At 40.0% G+C, this 24,947-nt stretch overlaps 1 protein-coding gene across 3 annotated transcripts in view; it reads right to left on the bottom strand.

Annotated features, from left to right (window-relative positions):
• Positions 1-242: 242 nt before the first annotated feature.
• LOC135182139 (solute carrier organic anion transporter family member 1C1-like) overlaps positions 243-24,947 on the bottom strand; it is a 29,557-nt gene continuing 4,852 nt past the window's right edge. For all 3 annotated transcript variants that reach the window (XM_064156002.1, XM_064156004.1, XM_064156003.1), the window contains exons 3-15: positions 24,374-24,515; positions 24,146-24,278; positions 22,393-22,523; positions 22,041-22,187; positions 17,398-17,496; positions 15,047-15,280; positions 13,918-14,082; positions 12,327-12,522; positions 9,798-9,963; positions 8,151-8,332; positions 5,766-5,830; positions 4,523-4,640; positions 243-1,143 (exon numbers count right to left, since the gene is read on the bottom strand). In XM_064156002.1, coding sequence (XP_064012072.1) covers positions 921-1,143; positions 4,523-4,640; positions 5,766-5,830; positions 8,151-8,332; positions 9,798-9,963; positions 12,327-12,522; positions 13,918-14,082; positions 15,047-15,280; positions 17,398-17,496; positions 22,041-22,187; positions 22,393-22,523; positions 24,146-24,278; positions 24,374-24,515 — 2,001 coding nt within the window. In that variant the 3' untranslated portion in view covers positions 243-920. The remainder of the gene's footprint in view (positions 1,144-4,522; positions 4,641-5,765; positions 5,831-8,150; positions 8,333-9,797; positions 9,964-12,326; positions 12,523-13,917; positions 14,083-15,046; positions 15,281-17,397; positions 17,497-22,040; positions 22,188-22,392; positions 22,524-24,145; positions 24,279-24,373; positions 24,516-24,947) is intronic.

The following is a 24,947-nucleotide window of genomic DNA, read 5'->3' as shown; positions in this document are numbered from 1 at the left end:
CCGTCCCTGGGGGTCTTCAAGAAAAGACTGGATGAGGCACTTAGTGCCATGGTCTAGTTGATTGGTTAGGGCTGGGTGATAGGTTGGACTGGATGATCTTGGAGGTCTCTTCCAACCTGGTTGATTCTATGATTCTATGATTCTATGATTCTCATCAAAAAACCCATAATGTAAAAAACAATGTACAGAAATCAGGATAGAAGTGGCCACATACATACACAACAAAAAAAAACCCAAAGAAATGTCAACATTTATCACTTTATTGCATCAGTTTGGAGTAAGTTTACTCAAACTCAACACTGAAACGTGCTGCAAAATTAATACATCTCTTTCTTTTGTTTGCCTTCAATTTTGATTGTGTAGTTTGATCAAGCCAAACCCCAGAGTTGTTACCCAGGTCTTGTTCAGAGAGCATTCACTGATGACCCTAGTGCTCTTGCCTGAGCATGTTCCATGGGACCCAGTCTGAAACACAGACCTCTGGTCATGAACCATGCTCAACGGCCATCAGATCGATTGGGACATTTACATCTGTAGGACTAAATACAGAGCAAGAAAAAATTAAATAAAGTTGGCGGAAAATGGAAAAGAAACTTATCAGGGATTTCTTCTTTTTAATTTTTCAATCACAATCAATTATATGTCACTTTGAAAAATTTGGCTAGACCTACTGTTGATCTAGGAAGGAACTGAGAGTAAAAGGGTGGGAGAGATCCTAAATTTTCAAAAATCTTTTCCCCTTATTGTTTCAAATATAGAGAGGAAAAGGATAGGGCAAAGCAAATTAACAGTCAATGCTTCATAGACATTTTTTGGAGCCCCAAAAATGTAAATTAGCTGTTAAAGTCAGTAATTAGACTCCTGTTGTGCTTAGAAAAAAAATGAAGCATAGGTAAAGTTGAAAAGACGTTGCCTCTTCTTTACATAAAAGTTTCCTCGCTGTCCACTGAGGTTCTTGAACCAGGAAGCACTTCTTTTTTGTTGGCACTAGGTGGTTCTTTGCCTGTTGATCTCTGCTTAGTTTTCATATCTGTCATCTCTATGCCATTTGGTTTGAAGTGTTTCATTATTAAAACAGAGAGCACTATGTATAAGAGACAGCATCCTGCCCGTAGTCCTGCAATGAGGCCAAGATAAACATTTCTAGGAAAAAAAAATAGGAAAAGCTATTATTATTTCATAAAGCTTGTTCTGAGTAGAACCAAGTAAGATATCAAATGTACTGTGGCACAACCAGCATCTCCTTTGGCAGTATAATCCAGGTATTGTTCCACATTTTGAGAAATAGGAGACAGCAAGCAAACAACCTCAGGGAAGCAGAAAATGAGATAGACAGGTGGTGCCAGGCCCTGGCAGCCCTGAAGGATTACCCATTAAAAGATACTGAGGGTCAAGTATCCCCTGAATCCATCTCCTGTCAGATTGAGGCTGGTAACTCAAAGGAAAAGAGGGAGCAGAGGCAAGTCCATGGTCAAGGCAGTAAACAAATTCCTTCCTTGTCCACCTCCCAGCCCCCAGACTCCCTGTACTCCCTCAACAAGGGATTGTGGCAACAAGTCCCCACCCGATGTGGTGGGAGTATTACTTCAGTTATTAACAGTGCTCCCCAGTTGCTCTTGCAGAACAGGTTTGTTGTCCTGCAGGTACAACTAACCATCAAGGAAGGTGAATCATCTGGCTTGGAGGAATTCCCAAAATTAAGGAAGCCTAAGCCCACCATGCAAACATTGAGTCGTTGTTATAGGATACTCCCTTTTGAAGGGAACAGAAGGCCCAATACACAGACCTGACCCACTCCAAAGGCAGGTCTGCTGTCTACTGAAGGTCCAGGTCAAGGATGTGGTAAGTAGGCTTCCCTGCCTGGTACAGCCCACAGATTACTACCCATTGTTAACCTTCCAGATAGGCAATGATAACCTTGAGGAAAGAAAATTAAAGGCTATAAAGAGAGAATTCAGGGCCTTGGGTCAACTGGTTCAGGAAGTGGGTGCACAGGTAATATTCTCTTCTATGCTCCCTGTTGAAGTGACTAACCCAGAAAGAATGAGGACTCACCTGCTCAACTCTTGGCTTCAAGACTGGTGCCTCCAGCAGGATTTTGGCTTTTTTTGGCCATGGGTCTCCCCACATGACACCATGTCTGCTGGCAGCAGATGGGGTGAACAGCTCTCCAAATGAAAAAAGATTTATATCGCAGGGGTTGGCTGGACTCGTTAATCATGCTTTAAAGTAGGTTGGAAGGAGGGGAGGGTGAAAGCCAGGCTTACTATAAGCAAGCCTGAGATAATTGTGGGGTGATGTGTCAGCTCCAGTGCTATCTCAGGGGAAGTAGATAACAATGATTTATGTGCTGGAGAGGATGCAAGAGATGGCACATCAGGGTGGGAGGCTAACAAGAGCCTTCAGCCTGTTGCCTTGAAGCATGCTGGGGACACATAAGAACTCTTTAAGTCTAACAGAGATAGACCACAGGAATCAAGTAACGAGGAATCAGTACATGCAGAGCTTACTGCTAGATTGGTGGCCATGGAAGAGGCTGGGAATGGTCAAACTCTAATAGTGAAAGCAAACAGATTAACTCCCTTTCTGAAATGCTTATATACCAATGCACAGAGCATGAGGAATAAGCAGGAGGAGCTGGAGATATGCATTAGGCTGAATAACTGTGATATAATTGCCATTGCTGAGACATGGTGGGACAGCTGCCATGACTGGAATGTTGTCACAGATGGCTATGTACTGTTCAGGAAGGATAGATCAGCAAAATGAGGTGGGGGAGTTGCTCTCTATGTGTGAGAACAACTGAAATGTACTGAGATCTATCCAAGGAGGGAGGGCAAAACAGGTTGAAAGCTTGTGGGTAAGAATTAAGGGATGTGGGAAAGGAGATGAAATTGTTGTGGGCATCTACTATAGACCACCAAACCAGGAGGAAGATGTTGATGAGGTCTTCTACAGGACAACTGGAGGTAGCCTCTAGAGCTAACTCCTTGGTACTCATGAGTGACTTAAATCACCCTGATATTTGCTGGGAAGATCACACAGCCAGACACAGCCAGTCCAGGAGGCTTTTGCAGTGTATCAATGATAATTTATTGATGCAGGTAGTAGAGGAGCCAACAAGGAGAGGTACACTGCTAGACCTTGTATTAACTAATAAAGAGGGACTGGTTGAGGACATTAAGGTCGGGAACAGCCTTGGGGACAGTGATCATGACATGGTGGAGTTTAATATTCTACAGGGTAGAATCAGAATAACAAGTAGAATTACAGCCCTGGACTTCTGCAGAGATAACTTTGTGCCCTTCAGGAACAAGCTTTCAGAAATCCCATGGGCTAAGGCTCTGGGTAAAGGAGCCCAGGAAATTTGGTTAATTTTTAAAGAACACTTCCTCCAAGCCCAAGCTAGGTATGTCCTGCTGAGTAAAAAATCAGGTAGGCATGCTAGGAGACCTGCATGGCTGAGCAAGGAGCTCCTGAAGGAAATATCAGGGAAGAAAGAATTTTATAATTCATGGAAGAAGGGATTTGTCACTTGGGAGAACTACAACTTTGTCAGGGCATGTAAGAAGGCAACAAGGAAGGCCAAAGCCCTCTTGGAACTGAAGCTGGCAGAAGAAGTAAAAGAGAACCAGAAAGGCTTCTTCAAATATATCAGTATAAAAAGGAAGAATAGGGAAGGTGTGGGGCCACTGCTGAACGAGGAGGCAGCCTTGAAAACTGAGGATGAAGAGAAGGCAGAGTTGCTGAATGCAGTCTTTGCTTCGGTCTTTACACCTAGGGCTGAATTCCCCTGTGCACTCCAGACCCTGGATGAAGGAGAGGAAGCCTGGAGGAGAGAATGATCCCCACTGGTTAGTGCAGACTGGGTTAGGGATCAATTATGCAAATTGAACATTCATAAGTCCGTGTACCCTGATGGGATGCACCCAAGGGTGTTGAGACAACTGGCTGATGTTATCACTCTGCCACTCTCCATCATTTTTGCCAAATCACGGCAGACAGGAGAGGTGCCTGTGGACTGGAGAAGAGTCAATGTCACTCCAGTCTTCAAAAAGGGCAAGAAAGAGGTTCCATGGAACTGTAGACCAGTCAGTCTCATCTCCATTCCTGGAAAAATGACGGAGTGTCTCCTTCTGGAGGGCATTTCAAGGCACTTGGAAGAGAAGAAGGTTATCAGGAGTAGTCAGCATGGATTTACCAAGGGAAGTCATGCTTGACTAACCTGATAGCATTCTATGATGACATAACTGAACTCAGGAAGAGCAGTGGATGTAGTCTATCTTGACCTTAGCAAGGCCTTTGACACCAACTCCCATGATATTCTAGTAAGCAAGCTCAAGAAGTGTGGGATGGAAGAGCAGACAGTGCGGTGGATTAGGAACTCATTACAAGAGCTGCAAGAGTGGTGATCAATGGTACCATAATCATTTGACACAGGAAAAATATATCTTTGTGCTTGGTGCTCAAAGCCACCTCAGAAGCCAGCTTTTCCAGTGCCTTACTGAAGAGTTCAGCTCACCTAAATGCTTCTGTGTCATATACCCGGCAGGATCCAGATCCCCCACAGGATTTTGTCCCCCATTTCAAGCAGGTCTCATCTATCAAGGCACCAAAATAAATAGGGGCTGGGAGTCCTCCTACAAAGAAAATTATTACATTATCTCAGACTTGAAGATCTCAGCACTTAATGTCAAAATGAGATACTAATCTTTTAATTATGGCTGTATAAAACTAGGGTAAACCTTCAGGTCCAGTTTTGAGATTCCAAGAGTTGTGAAAACGTTCAAGAAAGTATCTAAAGGGAGTTGAAAGAATGGAAGGTTATAGCATTATTATATTCAGCAACAGAGATGTTAGTCATTCTGCTTTAATCACACTTCTATTAGAATTATAACTTCTGTTATTTAAAGAAGTAATCTAACCAACATTTATTTTTCAGTCCCCACTGTAGAATTTTGTGCTATGACATTAATAATTGCAGACAATAATGTATCTATTCAGATATTACACAACAGTTTGTCATTAAAACCAAATAGCTGAGTGTGAAGGCCTGAAATTAAGCACTTGCTCAAATGTAAATGCATTACTCATGTAGTACTGAAATAATTATTTTTAGACAGTCCTAAAGCTTTAATATAATCAGTAAGCTGTTTCAGGGATAATAAGCAGTTTTGTGAATAAAATTATTTCATAAAAGCACAAGACTGATTCACTGCAGCATATAGCTAAAATACAGAGATTAGAAGAGAGATCCAAATGATAGTTCAGACATGTCTGTATGGAGAAGAGCTCAAAAATCAGCAAACAAATGCAGATAAAGCAAGGCTTTCTGGAGGAAGAGTACAAGCACTTGCATGATTATTTATTGATGATAAACACAAAAAAGAAAATCATAGGCAGAGCACATGGTAGCTCTAAGTAAAAAATGGTCAGCAAAATGAGCACAGGTGTTAAGTACATCCAGATTGATCGAGTTCAGATAGTTGTGTCCATAAATCAAAAATGCCCCCAAAAGTAAAATGAATTTCCTTCCTTTTCCCAACTCCTTTGCTGCATTGAAGAAAAAAATCCAAAGAAAAAGCATAGTATGTTATTACATACCAGAAAATGTGTAGCAAGCTCTTCCAAACATTCTGAAATATGTAAGTCTGCTTACAAATGAAAATTTTGGAAAATTTCTTCTATTCTCATCTGGAGCAAAGGCACTGTACTGATCTACCTCTGATTAACTACTTGAATGCCACAAAGAAATCAAATTTTACCTAGTACTCTACCACCTAAGGTCTCGATCCCAACAGCAAAGGATTTCAGGTCTGGTGAAACAGATCTAAAACAGAAACAAAAAAATAGAGCATTATTTTGAGGAACAATGAATAATGTATCTAAAGTCATGCTGTGAACATCTGCACATGCCCCATTGCGTGAGTACTATGGCTTACCTAGCATAGCTTACTCAAACCCTAAATTAAAACATTCAATGAAGTTCAAATTCAGATGTATAGCTTCCTTTCATTGACTTCAGTGCATGAACTCACATTGCCATAAATGGGAGAATCTACAGAGTAAGTGACCTTGAACCCAGAGAACAAGTTGTAAACACTTTTGAGACTGAGGATGCATGAGAAAATTCAGGTGAACCAACCGAAAGCAGGCAGTCATGCCCATATGTTTCACGCCTTGCTTTAGAAGGAGTTGTGCTGTGCAGTGGTGAATGGAGAAAACAATGCTGTGCAGTCCTCTGTGCACATAAAGCACAGCTCTGCCTTCAGCATTTTGGAAACAGAGGATGTGAGTTGCCTCTCTACAAAAGCACCTCATTCCTACTGGTAGAGAAAGAGCTTGTGTCTTATCAGATCATAGAACTTTAGGGCTTGGAAGGGACCTCAAGAGATCATCCAGTCCAACCCCCAGAGCAGGACCACCTACCTCTCTGGGCAGCCTGTGCCAGCGTTTGGGCACCCTCACACTGAAAATAGTTCTCCTTACGTTCCCTTAGAACCTCCTCTGCTCCAGCTTGCACCCATTGCCCCATGTCCTATCACTGGGCATCACTGAGCAGAGCCTGGTTCCATTGTCCTGACACTCAATCTTCACATCTTTATAAACGTGAATGAGGTCACCTCCAAGCTAAAGAGGCTGCCTCAGCCTTTCCTCATAAGGGAGATATTCCACTGCCTTCATCATCTTTCTGGCTCTGTTCTGGACTTTTACAAGCAGTTTCCTGAGGTTCTTCTTGAACTGAGGGGCCCGGAACTGAACACAACATTCCAAATTAATTGGAGCAATTGACATAGAGAGGAACAGTGAGCTGGCACAGGGGCAGGAGGGAGACTTGGTATAGCTACTCTGTTTCCTGAGCTGAAGTATATCTACTTTTGTCTTTACAGCATTAATATTAAAGGCTTCTCATTATACACAGTTGTGTTCTGAAAACTGCCGAGAAAAATCAGCCTTGTCCATAATCTAGACATACAGTGAGAATGGCTGCACTTACAAATATTGCAGAAGAATTTTCAGCTCAGCCAACAAAGTTAGCTAGCCACGTGCACTGGTTTAAGGCTTATTGGAATATTCTAATAAGAGACATTAGATCATTGGTTGTAAAATAATAATAATAATAATAATGATAAAGTCTGTATCATTCACTGGTTTGCAAAAAGCCAAAATATAAACAATTCTTTCTTATTGGCTGTTGGGCACTGTCTCTCTTTGCTTCTCTTTCTGATCTCTTCCACTAATGCTGGCTAACCAGACAACAGGTAAGCCTTGCTGGTTGTTTTCTGCCTGGGAAAAAGCAGGGCATTGGACCACTTCTGGGCTTTTTTTGTCCGAGGGAAAGATTGGATTTCGATATTATTTCTAAGTTGTATATAGTTTTAAACACATGGAAGTGTATATATGCTTGTAAATTTAGCTTTGCTGTAAATACAGCTTCATCTTGCTTCCAATCCATCTGAGTTGGTCTGGTAAATTTTAACTCGGGGGGGAGGGGGTGTTCCCAATCAACCACTACTGAAGACTGCAATTCACCCACAAGCATGAGAGTGAAGAACTTTGGCACAAGAAGCAGAGAACATTGCTTTTACTTCCAGGTGTGAAACATAAAGCTGCTCTATGACTGAAGGAAGAAAAATTTAAAAGATTATTGCTGATACCATAGTTCTGTTTTTTACCAGCTGAACAATTAAAAGGGACTGTCGGACTTCTCACAACACAGAAATCACTCTTGAGGCAACAAGGCTTAACAAAGGTGAATGTTTTCCTTCTGGGTAAAGTATACTGAGTGGTGCAGCCACTTTGGATATGGCTTTTAGCACCTCATCTTATTTCAAATTGATTGCTCTGTTAAAAATCTCCCTGCCATTGGCACTGAAAGGGAATGTTCAGGATCAGCATAAGGCCCACCCATCTCATTACCAAAGTGTCTGCTCGGCCTTAAATTGGAATTAAATTGGTAGGCAGATATTTTGCTGTGCCTCTGAAAAGAGTTGGATTTCAGAGTGCAAGCTGGATTTCAGACTGCAAGTTGCAGAGGGCCCTCAATTTCACTGGCACGCTATTCCTTACAATAGGAATGAAATAGTAGATAACATATTCTGCTTCTCTTTCCTCAAGCTCTATGGTCAAGGTAAGGTAAAATGTTTTACCTAAACATAATCATGTATGTAGGAGTGCCTCCTAAGGCTAAAATAAATGCACATGCAGTCTGTAATGCTAAAAAATAGGGAAATGTTTTGGCACAGCTTCCTCTTTGGCATTGTCCCAAAACTGCAGAGGAATTGCCGAGCCCATGCCCTTGTCCTTCCACACAGCTGCAATTGTGAAACACCTGAAAGGAGAAAATGAGAAGAATTTAATCACAATTCTGTGGCACAAAAACCGCTATATCAGCAACTAGATTTTTCAGTCCCCATAACAGACAGGCTCTTGTTTATGCTGAAAATCATCTGTGCAGACTGATGGCCAAGTTCATTGGTATACTCTAGCCACTTTGAGCTGCTCCAGAGCCATGCCATGGCTAGGACAGATGTTCCTCGTGTATGCCTAAAATGAGTCAAAGCTGTACAATTCAGACATGAACTGTTAACCAGCCACTCTAGTCAAGAGTCTTATGAGTAAATTAGTAACAATAATGGTATAGGTCTGGACCAAACAATGCAAATCTATAATCATCTCTATGCATATCTAAAACTATGTATCTAAGCCAGGATTTAGCCCTGGACTGAGAGTGATCTGTTTCATAACCTTTGAGGTTTGCCTGAAGTGAAGCAAGAAAATATTGCTTGGATGTATTTGAGATAAGGTTGAAAATATTTCTTTGTCTTTATTTTTACATAAAGACAATCCCGCTTCTGTTCAGAAAGTATAACCACTTGCACACAATTCTGCACGTCAACTGATTTAAGGATCTTGCCCAGGCAGGATTATTTGGAGTCCTGGAAATGGATTTGCTGCTGATACACTGAACAAAATGGTCAGATGCGTATCTACAGGACTTTATGGCTGTACAATTTAGTGTTATGAGTTGCTTTCCTGAGTTATGGTAGCTCAGGAAAGCAGGAAATTCCAGTATAATCTGGTTTGTGAAACCAGCAATACAGTCTGCACATGAGTTGGTACCACAGGATTTTACTAGTGTGAAAAACAGACTAGTATAGGTCTTCTAAAGCAAACCTCTCTTAGCTGTATTCTGCATGCACAATAAGAGATCTACTGAGAAACTTAAATGTATGGTTGCACTGAGGAGAACTAAATGAATTATCAAAACATCAAAATAAAACATTCAAGAAATATAAGTTGAGAATCTGAATTTCCCATGTCTTTCCTGAATTAGTTCACTTCATTTCAGCTCTTCTAAAAACCCTCCCTGCAGCCTTGCACTCACTCAGTTTCTGCAAGTTAAAGCCATACGGAATATATATTTGTGTCTACGGCATTTCTTAAGCACAATGCAAAAAAAAAAAAAGATGCATAAATTTAGCTCTATAATCATGTAATATTTTGAATTAGAAGTGAGCTCTAAAGGTCATAAAGTCCAATCCTCAACTGCAATGACTAGGGACATCTTCAACTAGGTCAGGTTGCTCAGAGCCCTGTCCAATCTGACCTGGAACATTTCCAAGGATGGGGAATCTGCCACTTCTCTGGACAATGTGTTTCACCACCCTCATGATGAAAACTTTCTTCCTTATATCTAGTCAAAATCTACCCTCTTTATAATTTACAAACATCTCCCATTGTTCTGTCACAAGAGGGGCCTTACTTAATACTCATCTGTCCACCTATGTACTTACCATATTCTTTCCCATCCCAACTGATGATTTACATCCAGCAAAGCAGGCTGTCATGTAAGTGATCCCATTATCCCCACATACAGGGTCCCATTGATCCACTTTGCAGCTGCAGCCCACATTGCAACTAGCCATGAAACCATTTTTAGAGGAGGAATGATGCTTTAATCTGGAGGAAAACAAAAAGTAATAAAATAATTATTTAGTCACATTATGTAGTTAAAATATCGGGGGGTGGGCAGAACGAACATGGAGAAAGCAAAGTAAGCAACATGGACAGTACCTGCTACCATTCAGCGGACTAAGCTAATTTCAGCTAACCCAAATCTCTCGGAGATTTTCATCAATCATTCAAGTTTTTATGGAACTTGCAAACTAAGTGTTCTTGTCTGGGAGGAAATATCATGTGAAAGCTCAACTCAATCAAAAGAAAAAAACATACCTAGAAACTCTTACCATCTGTAGGCTATCCATGCTTTTCCTGAGCAGTAGATACCATACCATATCTGAGTGATAGAAGTGGTGATAATAAAAGCACATAAAACTAAACCAGCATGATGTGCTTGATTGTTCTTTAGATCAGAGCTGGCTAGTGGCAGTGAAAGTTGTATGAGTCTGAGTAAGAAGTGTTGCTTTTGGCTCAGCTCTGACCATACTCAGCTGCAGCAGCTCAGCTGCATTTCTTACCAGATCTCAGTTCTTGTCATATATTATCATGGATTCTTATAGCTTTCACTTCCATCAACATTCCTATAAGAAATCAGACCCCAAAGTGTTAAACCAAGTGGGTGATAACTAGAATTGAGAATTTTAAAATTGGCCAATGACTCTGAGGGCATGGTAGCAGGATGCACAGTGGTCCAGAGTGGTAGGAATCTGCCATTTACCAATCACTACAACTTTGAAGTCATTCACAATGTAAAGAAAAGAGTGTTCAAAGTTTGCCTTTTCTTTCTCCTTGACTCTCAATCCAAAACACATCTCAATGGGGCTACATTTCTCCTAAGTCTTTCAGAGGGGAAAATAACTGTGGGGTTTAGCCTTTACTAAGCTGTTGTTCATCTTCAAACTAAGAATTGTTAAATGAGTAAAACACTATGTGAGTAGCAATCCCAGCTACTCTCGTAAATTATCCAGTCTTGGTGCTCCTGGAGAAACTGTAATTGCTCTTTCAATATTTGTTGTATTGTTGTTTCTGCTTACTTGCTATTCACTCCAGAACATCAGATACTGCACTCAGCTAGAGCTGTCTTCACTGCACAAACTGCTGACATCTTTAATATAACTAACCTCAAAGATGAGCTGGGTGTCAGGTTTGCCAAGGCAGCTGAGATATTTCCCTGAACATAGAATCAGTTTCATTAGGCACAGGACTGAGTTTCTGTCTGGACTGAAAATCTATCAAGTCTTGCTAGTTTCAGCCTGATCCTTTAAAATCCCTTGAAATTGGTTGGACTAGACTGAGCAAATTTTAAACAGTAGGCAATTGTGGCAGGCTGCTAGAGTCAGCAAAATGTTCTCAAAACATCATGACCATGATTAGGGAGAGGCAGCCTCTGTTTGGGTATCACGTGCTCCTGGCGTAACCATTTTCTACCTCACAGCTGCGAAATATGGTGCAGGAACGTCAGTAGCTCCAGATATCAAAGGAGGTTGGTAACTCCATGTGCAGGTTAACAAGTAGTTATCTAGAGGATGGTCCCTTCTGGAGGCAAAGCCATTTGGGGAAACCACTTTCGACACTTTTCATCTGAACTAGCATTTTGCTAGAATACAGAGGTACATTGTCAGTATCTGGCAAGAAGAACAAAATTGGAGCATTATGCCCATCCCCAATTCTAGACATCACTTCAGCCTGACAAGTCTACCTCAAAACCTAGGATTTTCTTGTGTGCATCACCACCAAGGGAGCTGCAAGGTGATATAATCAAAGTAGCTCCACTCTAGATTAATCCATGCTGAATGATACTAGCAGATGGCCTAGTGCAGGTCAACTTCAGCAAAAAAAAGAAATATTGTCTTTAAAAAGACACCTTTTTTTTTTTAAGTGCAAAAGCATATAGCAATATTCTACAGTAACTCAGCAGAGAAGACACATTTCAGAATACATCCAAATTAAAATCAAAATATTTTCCAGAGTAGCCCAGGCTAGTTTAGAATCATAAAATTGTCAGGTTTGGAAAGGACTCCAAGGATAATCCAGTTCCAAACCCCCTGCCTTGAGCAGGGGCACCTCACACTAGGTCGGGTTGCTCAGAGCTCCATCCAGCCTGACCTTGAAAACCTCCAGGGATAGGGCTTCGACCACCTCCTTGGACAACCTATTCCAGTGTCTCACCACTCTCATGGTGAAAAACTTCTTCCTAACATCCAATCTGAATCTACCCACTTCTAGTTTTGCTCCATTTCCCCTAGTCTTATCACTAGTTTGTAAGAGTAGATGAACAAAGGTGTATACACCATGTCCTGCACATGGTAGGAAGCAATTATGACAAATGACACAAGCAACACAAAACTGAGAGGAATACAAACCCAGAGTAGGGCACTGTCAAGCCAGCCACTTGGAGCACCTCACAACTGCATGTAAAGTATAAGAGGTTTAACAAATATGCTAGTATAAAAGTGATGCAGGCGAACTTTGCCATTTCAGTTATGTGAAGTTTGAATTTCTTGATTAGAAAGCCTCCTAGAAACATCCCCAGGATTGTGACAGGCAAAAGTACCACACCTGCAAATGAAAGATAATACAAATGTTAAGAGCTGTCACTCACACTGACCCTTTTTAAGGGGTATTTTCTGAAATATCAGACATTGACCTATTTTTGGACTGATTCTTTGTGGTTTAAAGACTTTTTAGCACCTTTAAGTATTTTTGTTTGCTTTCTCATTTTATTTCGAGTCCTGTTACACCATTTAAAAGCTTAGATTACCAATGTTCCCTAACTTTTTACTATACTGTTTGCAAATATACCAATAAATAACAAACAGGCACCTGTTTGAAAGTGGAGTTAATGAGATAAATGAGATAAAACCCACATTTTCAAATGAAATAAAGCATTACACTTCCTGAAAGTTATATGAAAAAAACCCAACCAATTCTCACAAGATTCAAGGAAGCAGAGTTTAGTTTTGCACTGCTTTCTATTTTGCTTTGAGAGTGCATCATGGAAAGATTTGAATTTGGATTTAATCCATTCAGCATTTCACAAACAGCAGCCCTAATATTTATATGTCAAATAGTGAGTTTTCACAAGGTTTTATTGTGAGGGCTTTGCCTCTTTCTGTCTGGTGTTTTGGGTTGTGGATTTTTTTTGTTGGGGGTTGGTTGTTTTCCGTTTGGTCATCTTTTTTGACCATGCTGTTTCTGCAAAACTTTCCCTGCATCCAAAAAAAAAAAAAAAAAGAAAAGAAAAAAAAAAAAAAAGAGTTCTCCCCATGTTTGTACCTGATCTGCACAAATCTGGGTTGTAATAGATTCAAGTAACAGCATATCAGTTCTGCAACGACCTCAAATAGCCTGGCGGGCATTTTTTGTCAGGTTGTGAGACCATATTAATTACTGTGAAATTAATATTTTCTTTTTTTTGTAGAAGAGTACAAAGAACTTATTTTTGAGGGAACTGGCAAATAGAGAAAAGAGCTTTGAGCAGAATTGACCAAAATTTTAGTGTTTTTTCTTTTTTTAAATTACTTACAAAATTTGTACTTGTAATCAAAACGGAAGAACATTGATATCAAGATGCTATTCTCAAAATGACAGTTTTATATTTCATTACTCATTTTCTAAATCATTATTTTTCTTCCTTCTAGCTGTTACTCAGTTGCAGTTCATGTGGTTTTTAATCACAAAACCAAGCACATTCATAACCCAAATATAACTGAAAAAAAAACTTCACTTGAAAGAAAATTTGACTTCATTCTAGCTCAAAAAATTAAGAATAGCAGGAAAAGTAACCTTAAAATTAACATTTTTAAAACACAGTAGTAAAACTAATAGACCACTAGACCCCCTTTTTTTTTAAAAACCAAAAAACTGTTCAAAGAAGGTCCTCCCAAAAAAGGAAAGCCAAAGAACAAGTTGAAGCTGCCTCTGACTCTAGAATTTTAAATGACAGGTACCTACCAATTAGAAAGATGGCTTTTGCCACTGATACATTAAATTGCTGCTCCATGAACTTTGTCTCATAGGTTATTATCCCAACAAGAGAGTTGTACTGCAGGATAGTGAGAAAGATGTATACTAAGAAAACCGGATTTCTGAACAGCTTCTTCAGAGCTGGGAAGAAATCTGCAATGGAGAGGTATATGCTGTACAACCTGCTAAACATAGAGAAGAGCAGTTCTGACATCTTCTAGATACTATAACTAACTTTGATTTAATTACTGGCTGTATTGCAGGTTAGAACTCCTTACCTAGCAAAACATATGCTTGCTCAAGTGAAAGTTTTCCTCATTTCCAACACTTAGAGGAGCAGCAAGCCTGAATGGCACAGGGAATGTTGAACTGGGAATCGAAATTTTGCTTCCTAGAGCAGGAGCCTTCACAAACAACACAAGATCCTCACATGAGAAAGGGAGCACCTGATCCATCACAAGGCTGGAACATTTCCTGAGACCTTTGAGCATCTAACTCTGTGAAACTAAAATGAAGACAAAACCCAGCAGCCTGGCTGTTGGCACACTAGCCTGAATGATGCAAGTTCAAAACACATCTGCCATGGCCACTAAGAAATGTACTTTCACTGGAATAAAACCATTGAGGAAGTCCAGTTATCAGTAGTTTGCTATAGAAGGTTAATTTAGCATCACTGAGCCCATAGAGAAGAGCTGTGAATCCAGTGAAATCCCTGACACAGCTAACACAGTTCTAAGCCACATGTTTCCCTCCCATATATTGGCCTCAGTGAAGTAGTAACCTGCCAGTTGTGGACTGGTCATTAATGAAGGATGGGATATTTCCACCTCCTTTTCTTTCATAATCATAGAGTTGTAGCTGTACTACATCATATGACAAGTACAGTGCTGAACTCAGAATCTGTGGTGCTTAAAGCCACAGCACAAGCTTTGTGCAGCTATCTGACACAGAGGACTGAAACATGCTCTTAGTATGTAATTCTAACACCACAAATAAAAAAGAGTATTTCTGCCCATAAACTGCAGAAATGTGCATTTTGTTGAGAGCTGTGCAAATCCATGCTGAGCTCAGAATGAACCCATCAGAAAGAATTTGCATTTGGGCAATAATCTTTCACCTTTTACTGCCTCTGAGAACTTTAATTGTGGCTGAGATGGAGGATCTATTTTACAGTGATCTTGAATAGACAAATGACTAATCTTCAGGTCTTCATTCTCTCCTTCTTTTGTTAGGGAGTAAGGTAAAAACCAAAAAGGTAATGAAGCAATGAAGTTGACTGCTCCACAGATAAGCAATCCAAGCCACCAAGCACCAACCCAACGAGTATCTCTGGGATTTATACTGATGGCATCTATAAAATGGAGAAAGACAGGAAAATAGAATAAATATAATGCAGAACAATTAAGCTTTCTATAGATATCCTTATATATGCTCTTTAAAGACCAGAACAAAGGTGACTTATGTGTCATATGAAGAATTGAAATGCAGCTGTCATGGAAGGCCTGTAGGCCCGAAAAGGCTTATTTATGCCTATGCCTGCCTGGACATGTTTTTCCGCTAGGATCCCTGGTTGTACACAGGTTGTGTAAGCCCCCACACACCCAGCTCGTGTCTCCCTGGGGTAAGCCCATGTGACCCCCATATTTGGAAAAGTCCAGGCAAGCAGCGTTTGCCTATTATGGTCAGGTTTGGCTGACTGCCAACCTGATTGGTCATTCTAGAGGCCAAAGGGAGATTAATCTCAGCCCACATTCAATAAGTAGGGGTGCACAGGTAAACAACGTGCTCTGACCCTCACTTGCAGCTCAGACCTGCGCTCAGACGCTCAGCCACTCAAATGCTCAGAGGCCCAGACCTCATACTCCGACTCATTTGCATCTCACCTGCCTGCGTATCTTTCATGCAGAGCTCATTTAAGCCTGCCTATAATATATATATGAGGAGCCTATAGTCTCCTAAGCCATCTGTGCACATCTGCATGCTACTGTGTTATCAGGACCAGATCCTGTATTGCCTTTACCTACGGAGCTCAGACTCCCAGCAGCCGCGCACATCCTGCATGCCTGCTGCCTATCATTGCCTGGTAAGAGCCGTTGCCGCTGAGATAACCAGGAAGCAGATTCCGAATTGTCTGCACACGCACGGCCTGCTAGCCATGAACAACCTTGCCAGAGACAGCATGATATTCTCCTCCTACACCTGAGATCCTGCCAGCTGAGAACTCCTGGACAGAAGCATCCGGAGGAAGCCAGCAGCACCAAAGGCAGAGATCGCATCTTCACCAAGGAGAACAAGGTCAGAAACCTATTTCCCCAGAAACGGGGAAGATTCATCTTTTCCCCTTAAGCTGGGACGATTCCAGCCTCAAAGTCCACGGGCAGAGATCCCCTGAAGTCTGGACTTTAGACACAGGCTGTGACACAGCCCCAGAGGGTGATTAATAATTAATAAGAGTTGTGAGTAAAAGCTTTAATACCTCTGTAAATATCTGTTGCCTCTGCTGTAGAGCAGAATCAGTTTCAGCCCACTCTGCTGGGCAAATAACATAGAGACCCCAAACGGCATTAAGCCGTGGGAAAACGCCTCTCTCTGTTTATAGTTTGAATGTTTGCTAGATAAAAAATAAGTTTCTGTACATATTTTACCCTAGATTGTTTTCATAACCATGTATAGAATATTAATATTAATATACCGTGGTTGGGGGTGGCGAGAGTTCAGAATATTGAGATTCATAAATAAATATTTTTATATAAAATTATCTCACCCCAATTAATTTCTACCCTCTCCCAAAATAGGTGTAGGTATTGAGAATTCCCCTCTGTGACAGCAGCTTGAGTCAAATCAATCTCATGCAGTCATAAAACAGATGTGTCTATTTAGACCCAGTTTCATTTCTTTGTCACAACCTTTCAACACTTTCTTTGGGAATAAGTGATTGCAAGAGTACACTTCACCATCCAAAAAGTACTTCCCTTTCTCAACTTCCATTGTCTCCTCCATCTTCCATTCCTTAACTCAACATTTTTTTTCCTGGAAGTTCCTCAAATTTTCCCTGGGCTGAGAGACTAAAAGTGATTTGAATAATGAAATGAGTTTTCATATTAGTTTTTGCTGATTTTTAAAGAGAACAGAATTTTTGCCAAGTGTTGAAAGTGTCCAAAAGACAAGTCCTTCCATTGTTCCCTCAACACCAGGATGCTCTTTCATTTGGTCATTTGTTCTCAGCTGCATTGTGAGGGCGCAAAAAGTGCATAAAGTGCAACAAGTGCATGCACCAACAAGTGCAACAAGTCTTGCACCAAGGACTCCTCCAGTCACATTACAATGCTGAAAATATCCAAATGTAAAGAGCAGGAAAATCTCAGAGCCACCCTTTTTAGAGTAGTAAGGCAAGAAGGTATTTCTTGGCATGAAGGTTCCCACACACAACCATCTTCTCACTTAATGCACTGCCCAACAGTTTCTTACCAATATCCACAACTCCAATGTCAACCCAGAGGCTGGCACAGAACGATCCAAGCAGGAAGCCTAGAGTTGGGCCAAACATGCCTGAGGATCTCACCAGTCCTGTAGGAGAAGGTAAGCAGCAGAGGAGAGTGAGCAAAACACTTCATGGACAAGCAGGCCTTCTTCTCTGAGGGCAAGAATAGGGAAGAGGAGGCAGAAGAGGGACACAGGCCATTAGGGGATGTCTAGTGGGAAGTTTCTGAACAACAAGGAAATAAGCCTTAAGCTGTCAGTGCTCTAGCTGTGTTGCAAAGGAGACTCCTTCACCCATACAAGGCTTTGTTGAAGCAAGCACAGTCTCATGTGGACCCCCACCTAAATTTCATTGCCATGACTTGCATCTTGGAAGGAACAGAAAGTGAGTAACATTGTAATTATTTTTATGCTTCCTCTTCCCTACTTCTCTCTTCAGATTTTTGTAGTTTCATTGGAGGTACCATAAGGGCACCTGTAAATCTATTCACAGCTTGAATCATATTCTACAGTTGTAGAAGTCAGGGCTTTTCCCTAATTAGATCCCTAATTTAATTTATAAGTAGTAATAACAATAGTTAATCTGTTGACTTCCATAAAAAAGGCACATTTTTTCAGTTTAGAGTCACATTAGGATGACAGTAACAATAAAGATTCATAGACATGGAATTATGTACAGGATCTTCAGTATATTTTCTTTAGCAAACAGTCTGTTTCTGCTTACAAATGAGATAACATGGGATCAGAAGGTGGTGGAGTGTCCCTAGAGCAGCAAATGAATAAGCTTTGAAGGCTACCAGAAACCTAGGAAGCTGTGACTGCATTTTGCTGACTGGATATGTAAATACCCAGCAATCGGATGTTGGTGGCCATTGACCAATGTCAAATAAAAACATTCTCAAAGTAAATCAAGTATATCTTGACATTCCCTTGTCACTTATGGTGATCTGTTGACATTTATCGTAAGGGGGTGACATTTAAAAAAAAAAGAAAAAGAAAAAGAAAAAAACCTCACTGACACTGATTTCTGAATCCTAGCCATGACCTGCCACCTAGGAGCTGTTTGAACTTGCAGAGTCTTAATTCCACCAAAAAAAAAAAAATCTTGATCAATAGCCTATCAGCTCTTGCCCACATTCAGCACTATGCCCTATGAACCCTAATGTGGACTACTGCAGAGTTTTCCTCTGTTAGTTTTGCAGACTCTCCTCTGAATACAGTGTTTGCTCATCTTAGCATCAAGGGTATCTGTAAAAAAATTCTTACAGAACTATTTAACTAGAGAGCTTTCACCTTTGCTTCATTGCTCCAGCTGCAGTTTGCTTCCATTTAGTTTTCTGATGTTACTTCATCAAAGTATCTGATATTTTAGACTAAATTCTGATGTTTCCAAAGTGACTGACTTCTGCAAAGTCAGGATTTTAACACCAGAAGACAGGTATTAGCTGTTTATATTTTTCTACCAGTGAGTCTAAAGCAGAACTTACTACTTGGAACTATGCAAGCTAGCTCATCTCCAAAGTTCAAGCAGGCTGTGGCAAATTCCTAACATAAGCAGATAAAACATAGCACACCCATACCAATAAGCTATCAGATAAGCTAAGAGGCATTTGTGCAATAATCTGGTGTAGTTATAGTTTTGGAGTCACATTTCACAACTCCATGCTCCTTAGATGCAATAATAACTTGGCTAAGATATTATGCTTGTATTGTGATAAACCAAAGCGAGATCAGTTCACTGTGGTAATTTCTTATCATATTTTCCCTTTGCAGTATTTATTCTTTGTGATTAACAGACTAAACTACAAACAGTAAATCATGTAGATTTATCACTTATCACCTGCTGCATGTTGACAGCTCGAGCATCCAAGCACTTGTATTGCAGGTAACACTTGTTAAAATTAACAAGTGTTTGTATTGAAGCCATGGGTTTGAGAGGTACAAGATTATATGACGCTGATTAAATTTCACTCATTCAAAGCCACTGCTTTGGTCAGAAATCCATGGAAGTAAAGTGCTCCTCATTAAACAACTTTGAATATCTATTATTCCTCTTACTTGATAAAGCTACTGCCGTTAATTAACCATGCCAGCATTCAGTTCAAAGAAAACTGGAAATTCTCTTTTAAAATTGGCTACTGGAAGCTGATTAGTATAGCTGAAACCCTCACATGTATGTTGGCAACTCTTCTATAAGCACCTGAAGTGAAACATCTGAAGACCACGAAATACCTTAATAAATAAGGTGCTTAGCATGGAGCAATATTTATGAAATAACCTCTCCATCAAAGGTACTGCCCTCAGAGGTCACACCCCTAATAGGCCTCTCTCAGAGAAAAGCAAACCACTGAGATCCTGATATTTCAGTCTCCTGAAGGGAGAGGGACAGACCATTATACCATTATACCTTACATTCATACTTAGTCGCGGCTCTGTAGAAAAGCTTTGCAGGGCTGTGTATGGTACTCTGCACCACCTCAAGACCATGTTGTTGGCCTGGCAGAACTACCTAATGTTAAAAAGTCCTGTAAAACTCAGTGTGAAGAATACAGAATTTCCTCAGCAACAACAACAACTAATCAATTTGCTGTCTCACAGAGTTCTACAGAAAGGTACCATCCTCGACTAAATTCTGTAAGACATTTTAAACAAATGTTATTTTCTCCTTTTCTGTTCTTTCCTACAGCAACTCTGGCTTTACTGCTGTCAGCTATCATTTGCACTACAACTGTGCCACTAAGATTCTACTGGCATTTAACAGCATATTTTTTCACACTCAATAAAAAGCTCTCTCTGCCTCAAAAATATGCTTCTATTCAACAGAGCATCTAAGGGCAGGAGAAAAAGGAGAGACAGGGAGATGAAGCTTCTTGCTAAGGGTCAGATAATGAGATTAAAAGTCAAAATCATCAGCAAGGCTTGATTGATATTTTAAATTATTTTACAAAATCACTGATCAGAAATTGCTACAGTTGAAGTGATTAAAAAACCCCCAGATTTAGAAAATAATTAAATTTGATCAAGAAAGAGGAATTTCAGCGCTGTGGAAAAGACTTTCAACATATACTGTTTTTATAGATTTGAGCAGTTCATCAAAACAGAAGAAGAGACTGAAAATTCTTGTTTGGAATGGTAAAATGAAGCATTTTAATATTCTGTAAATGAAATAATTTTATTTCACTTGCCTGGCTTGAACAGATTTTCATTTCTCTGTACCTACTTCATACTTTTAATCTCATTTCCCCAGAAGTCTCCAATCAGTTGCAATTTCTAATCAGATTCTGACATTAAAAAATATTCAAGCAATATTTTAAAACAACTTTTAATCATAAGCACAGAGGTGATTACAAATATTTTGATATGGAACAGCACCCAATAGAACTTCTGCTTTTATTAGCTCCCTTCATAGCATTTCCTCATGCTCAAATTAAGACATTAGCTTTACTAGCAAATTCTTCCTTAAATGGTGTCTAACTATTATTATGAACAGTTCAACTTCACCAAGTTTACTTCAGGCAGCAGTTTTGACCTCCCTCAGCCACACAAACACTACTAAATCAGTTTGGCAACAAATTGATGAGTTTGGGTGTAAGTAATAGGCTATCTTCCATCAAAACAACAACAACAACAAAATTCCAATTACAAGGGATTTGTTGCAACACCCTGGCAAGAGTTTAGTTTCTCCTTGATAAGTAGTGACTTTTAAAAAACTTTCAGCAAGAAGTGGGCTTTATGTAACAGTCAGGAAGTCAGATGAAAGCTTCCAAAATATGTTTACAATACTGATTCTCACATTAAGGATGATCTTCTTATCTGTGAAACTGTGATTATGAAGAAATGTAAGCTGTGGTGGTGCTGCTGATGTGTGTGGTAGGTTGAAATTACCCCCAAAATAAATCTCCGAGTAGCTCAGAAGGTTTGGAAGCAAAAGGAAGCTATATTTACAAGCAAGCTAAAAATCCAAAAGCATAAAATACAATGCATATGTACAAAATATATTTACATATATTTACAATCATTTACAATACAGAAACAATGCAAGGAACCCTCTTGGACAAGGGAAAAGTGAAATAGCTGTTTGTTTCCCACCCTTATAAGGGAGAGAGAAATCAGAGACGCCCCATTGCTGCTCTCTACTCAGTTCTAACAAGAGTCTCAGCCAAGATCAGTAAAAGCCACACAAAAAAACATCAGCCAGAGTGAAGAAGAGGAAAAAAAAACTAGTTTGTGCAGCACTCTTAATCCTAATCTGTAACTGAATGGAATGACATAGATTTATCATTATTTTTTCTTTTGTATTCCAATCCCCTATTTTATTTACTTTTTATTATGTCCAGAAAGTTGCTATTTATTCTTTGTAATTTAGAAGCAGTCCAGAGGGTTCATTTTAAACCAACACAATACGATAGATACGACTTCTCACTTTGGAGAAATGAGTATTTGATTCTGCTTCTTTCTCTTCATGGCAGAGAAAACTGGCAAAAGCCATTTTGGAAAGGCAAATGGAGCATCTGGGAAATATCCTTAAACAGTAACCACGAGATGGCTTTTTTATGGCTTTTCTGTCTCTTGAATACAGGAATGTTAAAGAAGAGACCATTTAGCATAAACACCCATCATTTGCATATTACCTATGTAAAATGCTGAGTTTTCTTCTTTAGAAAAATCATCAATATATGAAACCCCCAGAGGCATAATTGGTGCTTCCCCAATTCCACGTAAAAGGTTCCCCATCAACACAAAGAGCCACAGATAGGAATTTGTTGTTTTCTCACATCCTGCAGGACATAAATATTTACATTCCTGTGAACATAATTCTACAATACTTTGTTGCATCTGGAAAAGAAAATAAGAATAAGAGGGCTGCCACTGCTATAGAATTAGTTTGTATATGTTGTAGTTTCTAACAAGGGGTTTTACTACTTTCCAGTAAAAGAAGAGACGTTCAGAAGAAGGGAATCCAACATCAGAGTTTTTGCTTACCAAAATTTTTCACTGAGATGAGTGTTTCCGTAGCATCTGTGACTGGATGGCCCTCAGACAATGCTGGGGAGCAAGCTGACACACTTGTAGAGGAGTTGTCTCCAGTAACAGTTATCCTTTCATAATTATAACTGGAAAACAACTATGTAAAATACAACTGACACATGAAAGACTCTGCTTTGTAGGAAGTGTGTATGAGCCTTGAGTTCACACATGTTCATTTTTTTTAAATGCAGACAAAACTAAACTGCAGCACATTTCCAGAGTCCTCACTAAAAAAAAAAAAAAAAAGTGAGGGATCTTTATCCCTTTCTTCAAATGACCCAGCCATTCTAAGCCATATATTGCATGTCTGTCTACATGCAATAGTGCTGATGTTTTTCCATACCAGCACCAGTTCTTACCTATGTGGCAGATGTGTACAGAGATTTCTGTACTGGTTCAAAATTAACTACTACAAGTTGTAGTGGCTTATCTGTAAAGATTAACACAGGCTGCAAGACGTGCCAGTTTGTCTGTATTTAGGCAGCAAGCTACCAGCGAATCTGCTAAGTAAATTGAGGCCAGTTTGAGTACATCTATGCTACACTGAAATAAATAGAGAGCAGATACTCCCTCTGACTGTGCAATTAAGTGATAAACTTCAATATCATGATGGATGCCATGAGGTCCTCAGGGCCACAGGGTTTTCCTCAGTGTTGGGAATAGCTAGTCTTCAGAACTTGGCCATGAATTTGAGTTCACAGGATGATGGGATGTTAGAGGTTGGAAGTGACCTCTGGAGATCATTGAGTGCAACCTCTATTCCAGAGTAGGACCATAATCTAGTGCAGGTCACACAGGAATGCATCCAGATAGGTCTTGAAAGTCTCCAAAGAAGGAGCCTCCACAACCTTTCTGGGGAGTTTTTTGCATAGTTCTGCTTCTGGCCTGTGCTATCTCTTCCAGTGCAGGGTCCCAAGGAAAGTGTGACCACTTCCCATACCTCCAGATATAATCCTTTCCACATCCTTCTTATCACAGGTATTGGTCTTGGAGCTAAAGAAGACGCACAAATAGATTTTAATTTCTGAGGAACAGTTTTTCAACTTACTCTTCAGCAAGGATGCCAAAGGACTGGAGAGGTATGAAGGGGTTCTGACAACTATCTAAGCACTAAAGCTTGGCTGTGAACGGGTGTTTAGATATTTAACTCTCCCTGAGTTTGGAGGAGAGAAACGTACATTTTTGTCAAGAGTTTAGCGTGAATAGCCACCACAGAAAAAGAAACCTCTTCCATCAAGACCTCCTACTGTTCATTTGAGTGTGAAAAAGACATATCTGTATATAGAATCATAGAATGGTTTAGGTTGGAAGGCACCTCAAAGATCATCCAGTTCCAACTCCCCCACCATAGGCAGGAACACCTCCCACTAAAACAGGTCACTCAAGGCCTCATCCAACCTGGCGTTGAACACCTCCAGGGAGGGCGTATCTACAACCTCCCTGGGATGTCCATCCCAGGTGAAAATTTCAACCCACTGCATCTCTAATTATGCATAAGTTCTGTAGAAACCTTCTCTCTTTCTTACCTGTAAAAAGAAAGGTAAGCATTCAGATAGGAAATCAGAAAGTCAATCCTAAAAAATGCTATTAAAACCTTCTTGGAAAAAAAACCTACTCTTGTTAAGCTTTTAACTCAGGTGTATGATCAAAAAACACTTCAAATGGTCAAGTTCATTCAGTGCACAATGTGAAAAACTTCCATATTTACCGTCCCATTAGGAATTGAGGCATCACTGACAAAAATGCTCCCAAGGACATGATGAGACATCCTACACCAATCACTTTTGGTCGATGAACTCTTGGTCCAAGGTAGCTCACCAACAGCATTACCATTAAGTTGCCTGCATCAGCAGGAGAGAGAACCAGTAAGATCACAGAAAGATATCACAGAAAGGTATCAAGAAGCAGTACTTGTCCACTTTCAAAGCACACATACCTAGCTCAAAGCTGCCATCAATTATGCCAACAATTGATGATGAGATTTCAAATCTCCTTTCAATTTGACTGGACATGCTCTTCATGTAGCTTCCAGAAAATCCTTTGGCAAAAAAGGAAAAAGCTAGTGCTCCAAGAAATATCTGAAGAGAGAAAACAACAGAATTTGCAAAGAAACATTTTTTTCTTCTTGGTTGGATGCTTAAGCAACTAATTCAAGAAACACAAAAATCAAATGTTGTGCTTTCTCATTGTCTGTGAAGAGATTCTTCCTATTGTTTTCATGAAAACACAAGATTTTAGTTTCTCTTTCAGGATGACCTCCACCAAAGCCTCTTCTACTACAAAAAGAAGAAAGCTGAATTGACTGTATGCACCTTCTACCTTTCTACCACATAATGGTTTGCTTGTTCACCTTCTAACAGCATCAAGTTGTTCAGTACTGGCATTATTACAGCAGCACATCTTTACTACTCCTATTTCTGTTCTAAAACCATGGATGGAAAGATACAGCTGAAGCTACCACTGTGACTACAGCACGTGTCTAAATGATACAAAAGTAAAGTGTGACCTCA

This window comes from Pogoniulus pusillus, chromosome 15, assembly GCF_015220805.1.
Source record: "Pogoniulus pusillus isolate bPogPus1 chromosome 15, bPogPus1.pri, whole genome shotgun sequence".
Classification (NCBI taxonomy): Eukaryota; Metazoa; Chordata; class Aves; order Piciformes; family Lybiidae; genus Pogoniulus; species Pogoniulus pusillus.
This window is presented reverse-complemented; position numbering and strand designations above follow the sequence as displayed.